At 40.4% G+C, this 9061-nt stretch overlaps 1 protein-coding gene across 1 annotated transcript; it reads left to right on the forward strand.

Moving 5' to 3' along the window:
• The first annotated feature begins 556 nt into the window (after positions 1-556).
• Positions 557-4029, forward strand: LOC128623677 (leucine-rich repeat neuronal protein 3). Its single transcript, XM_053650829.1, has one exon. The coding sequence runs from the start codon at positions 571-573 to the stop codon at positions 2686-2688; it is 2118 nt and encodes a 705-aa protein (XP_053506804.1). The 5' UTR covers positions 557-570; the 3' UTR covers positions 2689-4029.
• The last annotated feature ends 5032 nt before the right edge of the window (positions 4030-9061 follow it).

Here is a 9061-nt window from a genome sequence, read left to right on the forward strand (position 1 = left end):
TTGTGTGACAAAGAGAATCACTCTGTAACATAGGGCTATATAAATCTAGTCTTTGGGAAAAGACTATGGGAAATTTTGTAATATTGAATAGTATTCTAGTGGCACTTCAATAAAGTCATCATGTGATCATCGTATCGTCTTTGCAGCTTAGCAATCCCACTGTGATTTCTTGCTGTAATAACATATCCTCTCTCTCTCTCTCTCTCTCTCTTTCTCTCTCTCTCTCTCTCTCTCTTTTCTTTAGGTGGAAGTGGACTGAAGCAATGAAGGCAGCTCGTAATCACCAGAGAGACTGTTCTTCCACTGAAGTATTATAGAAAATTAACAGCCTCACCTCTGCTTTGCTGAAACACAGCTCCCTGAGGCATATGCTGGCTTGGCTTGTGTGCCCTTCCTTATAACAGGGAGACAAGAAGACTTAGTGAGAGGTCTTTCAGTGGACAGTAGATCAGCAAATCGAACGCGAGGAAACTTGGTGGGATTAGATCTCAAGCAACAAATGGTATATTACATTTGAAGCACTCAGACTATACAATTTCAAGGATAAATTTACTAGAGAATCTGGCCAAAATGAATAAATCATTTGTGGATTATTTTGTTCTGGCGTTTGTGATGGCTAACTTTGTTCTTGCTGTGGAGGACAAAAGCAGTTGTCCTAAACTTTGTGTGTGTGAGACTAGGCCATGGTTTTCCCCAAGCTCTGTTTATATGGAGGCCCCTACCGTTGACTGTAATGATTTGGGACTTTTCAACCTACCATTAAGATTACCTGCTGATACAAGAGTTGTTTTACTACAGACCAATAACATTGCTAAAATCGAGAACTCTATGGAGTACTTGCCTAATATAACTGAGATTGATCTTTCACAAAACAACCTATCCTCAATAAGTGACATCAACTTGGGCTATCTTCCTCACTTGTTGTCCCTGCACATAGAAGAAAACTGGATATGCTCCTTACCAGATAATGCGCTTTCCCAACTTGGCAACCTTCAGGAACTTTACCTAAACCACAACCTCATCTCCTACATTTCACCTGAGGCTTTCAGTGGGCTTTACAATTTACTTAGACTGCATCTCAACTCGAACAAGCTCCAGAGCATAAGCAGTGAGTGGTTTAAGTTCCTGTCCAATCTGGATATTCTCATGATTGGGGAAAACCCTGTCGCTTCCATACAGGACATGAATTTTAAGCCCTTGAGAAACTTGCGAAGTCTTGTCCTAACCAGAATGAACTTATCCCAGATTCCAGATAATGCACTGGCAGGTCTGGACAATTTGGAGAGCATCTCATTCTATGACAACACTTTCCCTGAAGTTCCCCACCGTGCTCTTAAGCATCTTAAGAACCTCAAATTTTTGGACCTTAATAAGAACCCAATTGGGAGAATACAGAAGGGTGACTTCATGGACATGTTGCATCTTAAAGAACTGGGCATCAACAGCATGCCAGAGCTGGTGTCCATCGACAGCTTTGCTGTCAACAACCTCCCAGAGTTGACAAAGATTGAGGCTACCAACAATCCAAAATTATCCTACATTCATCCCAAAGCCTTCTACAAACTTCCTAGGCTGGAGACTCTCATGCTGAACAGTAATGCCCTCACGGCTATACACAGGATCACAGTAGAGTCTCTGCCCAATCTGCGTGAGGTCAGCATGCATTCCAATCCCATCCGCTGTGACTGTGTGGTGCGCTGGATGAATATGAATAAAACCAACATACGCTTCATGGAGCCTGACTCCTTGTTTTGTGTGGAACCACCTGAATATGAAGGTCAGCATGTGCGACAGATTCACTTCAGGGAGATGACGGAGATCTGTCTGCCTCTTATCTCTCCAGACAGCCTGCCTACTCAGGTTGCTGTGGGAAACGGGAGCTCATTGTCCCTGCATTGCCGGGCCTTTGCTGAACCTGAGCCTGATATCTACTGGGTTACACCTTATGGGAACAGGATCCTCCCCAACATGGTGGCAGATAAGTTTTACATGCACCCTGAGGGCACACTCGACATTTATGACATTACTGAGGGGGAGGCTGGACTCTACACTTGTGTGGCACACAATCTTGTTGGTGCGGACCTGAAGTCTGTCTCTGTGGAAGTCAGTGGATACTTTCCACAGCCTACCAGTGGCTCTCTAGATGTCATCATCCAGTCTGTGCAGACCAACTCAGTCCTTGTGTCCTGGACAACCACTCATGGCAGCCTGGCACCAAATATTAAGTGGTATACAACGTCCAGTTCCAGCCATCCAACTGTGGCCTTCACAGCCAGGGTCCCGTCTGACACGAGGATGTATAATCTCACACATCTCACTCCGGCCACACAGTATAAGGTGTGTGTAGACATCCACAACATCAACAGTAAACACAATACCAAGTGTGTCAATGTAACAACAAAAGTATTAGTGCAGCTTGCCAAGGATATTGAGAAGTGGGATACGACAGTGATCACCATGTTAGGCGTGCTTCTCACCATCATCTCAGTGGCTTGCCTGCTGATTTGTATGTTTCAGAAAAAGTATCACCATTATACAGAGCTTAGGAGATGCCCATCCAAAACAGCATTGATACCTGAGGCTGGAACCCAGTCTGCATTTACAAGGGTCTGGGTATCTGGGAATGGGATGCCGGCTGCTGTGGAAGTGAAAGCTACTGTCATAAATGTGTTGGACAATTCCTTCTAAGCAGCTCATTTAGAAAACTGCTAAAATATTTTTTTCAGCTCGACAAGGCAAGAAAGGAAAACATGCCATTTCAAATGTTTAGCCTTTTGCCTTGACAAACAGCAAACTATTCAAATGGAAGAGATGTCTTCACATTTAACCAGCGCTACATCCCCTTTTATGACCTGTCTGTGGTGGCAGTGGAAATGGAAATGAGACCTCAAGGAAGAGGAAAGCCAAGACCCTCTGATAAAACATGGATTGCTATAATTCTGTTCCTTCACTGAGTGCAGATGGTACATAAAGCAAAGTATGGTGGTATTTGTATACAGCAAATGACTGTTAATCATGTAAACAGTAGTGAAGCAGTCCTCGTGGTGAAGCAATACCGTCTTTGCTGTACAGCAACCATAGATGGGTTAGAGAGGCCAACTGTTTTTAAAGGGGAACATCTAGTAGAATAGAAAATTATAGTGACTATGGTGTAAATTTTTGATGAAATATATCTTTTTTCTATTTAATAGAGAATTTTGACTACATGGCTACTATTGTTATATTCTATCCAAAAATGTAACAGATCTTCTGTGCAGTAGCCAGGCATTAAACCAGTGTGAATTAACTACAGTATGTAAGTAACTTGCATAATGACGCCACACATTTGCTGAATAAAATGTTGTACATCGTAACGAATAGATTTAAGATACATTAAGATATACAATCTTATCAGGATTCAATGTTAACAAATGCAGAAAAATACCAATAACAGAACATCTGAGAACATTTGCCAAAAAAAATCTGTAAAAGGTTGATTATGCCAGGGTAAGTGCCTACTCCAGAACATTTGTAAACCAGGAAAATGTCAGAATGTTACTCATAATGGTTTCATGTCAGCTCAGAAGACAGATGACTGTACCCTCACATGCCAATCTTAAACCGTCATTGGAGAAATCTCAGTGCTTTGAGCATTCATATGGTTCAAAAGCATTGTGTTTTTGCTTTTGGTGTTTAAAAGCCATTTTTATATTGACTGTGCTGTCTGTGATATCTAAGCACACTAGTCAATGAGACTGTGCAAAGAAGAAAATAATGAATAAATGTCAACGTCTTTTTGGATCAGGATGTTTCCTGCTCTGCTTTCTTTTAGATGATGTCCCTAAGAGGGCTCTCTACACTCTTAAAGCCTGTTAGGCATATGTATCATTAGCAGTTCTAAAAAGTATATTGTTAAAAGCGTTTATCCATGATGCAGTTGCAGGGTCATTTGCAGAGTCATGTTTCTATACCCGGGAGCCAGGATCACTGTCCAACACTATTAAATTCTGAATTGAGTTTTAAATTCTGCAAAGATGTTTGGAAATTTTTACTTTGAAATCAGTGGCAGCTCATCCGTAGTGGCAGGTGGGGAAGAACAGATGTTCAACAAATGGTAATATTCATAAAGACGTAATTCACAATTTCACATAAATTCAGTTGAAATGCTATTTACGTCTTTTGAGTGAAAAGTGATTAGAAAAAATTATGCAATTTGACAACTATAAGCCAATATTTCATTGAATTGCTTTTTTTTCTAGATGTTGCACAATTGTGAGCTGCCTATGCAGTTCCCCACTTAGCTTCTATAGAGTTATTATTGCAACTAGTGTTTAAAAATGGGAATTTAAACAAACACAAATACAGGGCCATTGAGGAAAAAATCACACTGCCCCATAGCATATTGCCATATTGGGCTAGTTTAAAAATACTATTCTGCCAACAAGATCTTGTTTTATAGCAAATAATCAGAATTAAATCTAATAAACTGGAGACCTGTGTCTATGATGTACAGAACCATTTCTACTGTAAGACACAGAATATTGCAAAACTGGGAGAAGGAAAGGACAGTGGAGTGGATAAATATTCCAAGATCTTGTTTCCCATACAAAGACAGAAGTGTTTTTCCTTTTTCTAACCCTAATCCTAGTTTTTTTGTATTGCTTTTGACATTTGCTGAATACCTGGCAACCCTGGATAATGATATTAGCTCTTTCACACAGGAAACTCACCTGCTGTATTGAACAAAAGTACATGTAAAACTGCTAATAATGCAACTATTCTAAAAAGTATCTATATGATGATAGTAATTTCCCAATCACAATAGCCATCTTAATAACTATCACTATACTTTCATCAAGCCAGCTGATGGTAATAATTATGATCAGGCACGGTACCAACTTCAGGCAGCCATTTACCAAACACCCTTTGAAATCCCTACATTTTAAAAAAAAAAAAATTTTTTAAACAGTTTTTACAGTAGCTCACACTCCATGTGGTCATGATTCATTAGACAAAGATAACCAACCCCGGAAGGGCTGACTTCCACATTGGTGGTTCTACATATGCTGATAATATTGTATCAACTGCAACTTGAGGCTACTTCTGTCCTCAGACCACAACAAAGGACTCACAAATGTGTTGCAGGTTGTATATGTATACTCCTTTTGTGTGTGTGTGTGTGTGTGTGTGTGTGTTTATTTATTTATTATACATGTATACTCCTAACCTAAAAATCACAAAACATGATGAATGATTGTCAGGGACAGACTGACACAAAGGATTTATCTGACGGCTGTTCTCATACATCACTGAGGCTTTCAGCAGTGCAGGCATGGCTTTTAGAGGGTGGCTATCTGTCAAAGACAAAGAGTGGTTAAAATATAACCCAACCTTCCCCAGCCAGTGTCCAGGTAGACACGAACCCTCACATCCTTTCCCTGCCTTTTTAACACCCACAGAGTGGTCCGTACCCTGTGAGCATCAAAATGTCCTTCAATGCCTGTTATCTGGCCTGACTTAAATTGACTAATAAAAAGTCACTCCATTTTAGGTCCACCTAGATCTGACTTCTTTTTTGTGCTATATTAATTTTGATGTCTTTGACATGACTACTCATCTTTTTTATGTTCAAAATCTAGGTGCCAAATAATATTCAGACAATAAGAAATAAAACACAACGGGGCATATTTTTATAGGTAAATAATTAACGACAGGGTGGTGTGATGCGGCAACATGCGAAGCAGAGTTACTGTCACCACACCAAAGTTGATTATGTTCCCATAACAGCACATGCTAAAGTGTTTTATTCCTGTTAAACCACAGCAGATTGCCAACAATTATCATTGTTTATTTATTAATAAACATCATGTTTTTTAACTGTTTTAGTTCATTAACTTACATTATATAAACAGTCCATATACATGAGCAACACTGTAAATACAGTCAGATGTATTACTTTGGTTTAAAATGTGCTCATATGTTTGATTTAAAATGTTAAATTTTAAATCTAAATTTACTTTAAATATTATATACAGTATACAACAGTATAAAAAGTTCTTCCTGTAAAGAAGAGACAGGTGTCAAGGCAAATATGCCTGTGCCTTGTCCATACAATGCCCTCTAGTAATATTGGCACCCTTGGTAAATATGAGCAAAGAAGGCTGTGAAAAATTGTCTTTATTGTTTAACCTTTTGATCTTTTGTTCAAAGAATTTAGAAAAATACTCTGCTCTCATCAAACTGCAAACACAACACAGGTTTATAAAAGAAAAACAAAAAAACTTTGTTATATATAGGTGTGAAATTATTGGCACCCCTATGAATTCATATGAGAAACATATATTTGAAGTACAGTATCTCACAAAAGTGAGTACACCCCTCACGTTTTTGTAAATATTTGATTATATCTTTTCATGTTACGACACTGAAGAAATGACACTTTGGTACAATGTAAAGTAGTGAGTATATAGCTTGTGTAACAGTGTAAATTTGCTGTCCCCTCAAAATAACTCAACACACAGCCATTAATGTCTAATCCGCTGGCAACAAAAGTGAGTACACTCCTAAGTGAAAATGTCCAAACTGGGCCCAATTAGCCATTTTCCCTCCCCGGTGTCATGGGACTTGTGAGTGTTACAAGGTCTCAGTTGTGAATGGGGAGCAGGTGTGTTAAATTTGGTGTCATCGCTCTCACACTCCCTCATACTGGTCACTGGAAGTTCAACATGGCACCTCATGGCAAAGAACTCTCTGAGGATCTGAAAAAAAAAGGTGTCCAAGACCATACAGCGGTTTAACAGGACAGGTTCCACTCAGAACAGGCCTCGCCAGGGTCGACTAAAGAAGTTGAGTGCGCGTGCTCAGCATCATATCCAGAGGTTGTCTTTGGGAAATAGACGTATGAGTGCTACCAGCATTGCTGCAGAGGTTGAAGGTGTGGGGGGTCAGCCTGTCAGTGCTCAGACCATACGCCGCACACTGCATCAAATTGGTCTGCATGGCTGTTGTCCGAGAAGGAAGCCTCTTCTAAAGATGATGCACAAGAAAGCCCGCAAACAGTTTGCTGAAGACAAACAGACTAAGGACATGGATTACTGGAACCATGTCCTGTGGTCTGATGAGACCAAGATAAACTTATTTAGTTCAGATGGTGTCAAGCGTGTGTGGTGGCAACCAGGTGAGGAGTACAAAGACAAGTGTGTCTTGCCTACAGTCAAGCATGGTGGTGGGAGTGTCATGGTCTGGGGCTGCATGAGTGCTGCCGGCACTGGGGAGCTACAGTTCATTGAGGGAAGCATGAATGCCAACATGTACTGTGACATACTGAAGCAGCGCATTCCCCTCCCTTCGGAGACTGGGCCGCAGGGCAGTATTCCAGCATGATAATGACCCCAAACACACCACCAAGATGACCACTGCCTTGCAAAAGAAGCTGAGTGTGAAGGTGATGGACTAAACCCTATTGAGCATCTGTGGGGCATCCTCAAACGGAAGGTGGAGGACCACAAGGTCTCTAACATCCACCAGCTCCGTGATGTCGTCATGGAGGAGTGGAAGAGGACTCCAGTGGCAACCTGTGAAGCTCTGGTGAACTCCATGCCCAAGAGGGTAAAGGCAGTGCTGGAAAATAATGGTGCCACACAAAATATTGACACTTTGGGCCCAATTTGGACATTTTCACTTAGGGGTGTACTCACTTTTGTTGCCAGCGGTTTAGACATTAATGGCTGTGTGTTGAGTTATTTTGAGGGGACAGCAAATTTACACTGTTACACAAGCTGTACACTCACTACTTTACATTGTAGCAAAGTGTCATTTCTTCAGTGTTGTCACATGAAAAGATATAATCATATATTTACAAAAATGTGAGGGGTGTACTCACTTTTGTGAGATACTCTATATTCCCATTGATATTTTACATTTTTTTTTTAGTACACCTGGGTAACTATGAACAGGAAATTGTTCAACCATGACTTCCTGTTTCACAGGGGTATAAATATGAGATCAAGGAATATAGCTGTGATGTGCGGCAAAAGGTTGTAGAGCTTCACAAAAGTAGTGAGTAGTGGCTATAAGAAAATAGCAAAAATATTAAAAATTCCAATTTCCACCATCAGGGCAATAATTAAGGGCATTTCAACTGGAAATGTTAAGAATCAACCTGGAAGAGGATGAGTGTCTAAATTGTCTCAATGGGAGACATGTGAGGAGGATGGTTTGCGTGGCTTCCAATCTCAAATCTCCAAGGATCACAGCTAGAGAATTGCAGAAGTTAGTTGCATCTTGGGGTCTGAAAATCTCCAAAACTACAATCCAAAGTCACCTACATCACAACAAGTTGTTTGGAAGGGTTTCAAGAAAAAAGTCTCTACTATCATCCAAAAACAAACTCAACCGTCTTCAGTTTGTCAGACACTACTGGAACTTCAAATAGGATCGGGTTCTATGGTCAGATGAAACCAAAACAAAGCTTTTTGGCAATAAACACCAGAGGTGGTTTTGGCACACACAGAGAGGTAACCATATGGAAAAGTACCTCATGCCCGCGGTTAAATATGGTGGTGGCTCTTTAATGTTTTGGGGCTGTTTTTCTGCCAGAGGACTGGACATTTTGTTAGGATACAAGGCATCATGGACTATTAAATATCAACAGATATTAAATGAAAACTTGACTGTCTCTGCCAGAAAGCTTAAAATTGGCCGTGGTTGGATCTTCCAGCAGGACAATGATCCAAAACATACATCAAAATCAACACAAAAATGCTTTACTGACCACAAAATCAAGATCCTGCCATGGCCATCCCAGTCCCCTGATGAGAAACCCATAGAAAACCTGTGGGGTGAACTGAAGAGGAGAATCCACAAGCATTTGAAGGATCTGTAGAGATTCTGTATGGAGGAATGCTCTCAGATCCCTTGCCATGTATTCTCCAACCTCATCAGGCATTATAGGAGAAGACTCAGAGCTATTATCTTGGCAAAGTGAGGCAGCACAAAGTATTGACTAAAAGGGTACGAATAATTGTTGCACACCTATATTTAACAAAGATGTTTTTTTATATATATATAAACCTGTGTTTTG

Source organism: Ictalurus furcatus, chromosome 19, assembly GCF_023375685.1.
Source record: "Ictalurus furcatus strain D&B chromosome 19, Billie_1.0, whole genome shotgun sequence".
Taxonomy (NCBI): domain Eukaryota; kingdom Metazoa; phylum Chordata; class Actinopteri; order Siluriformes; family Ictaluridae; genus Ictalurus; species Ictalurus furcatus.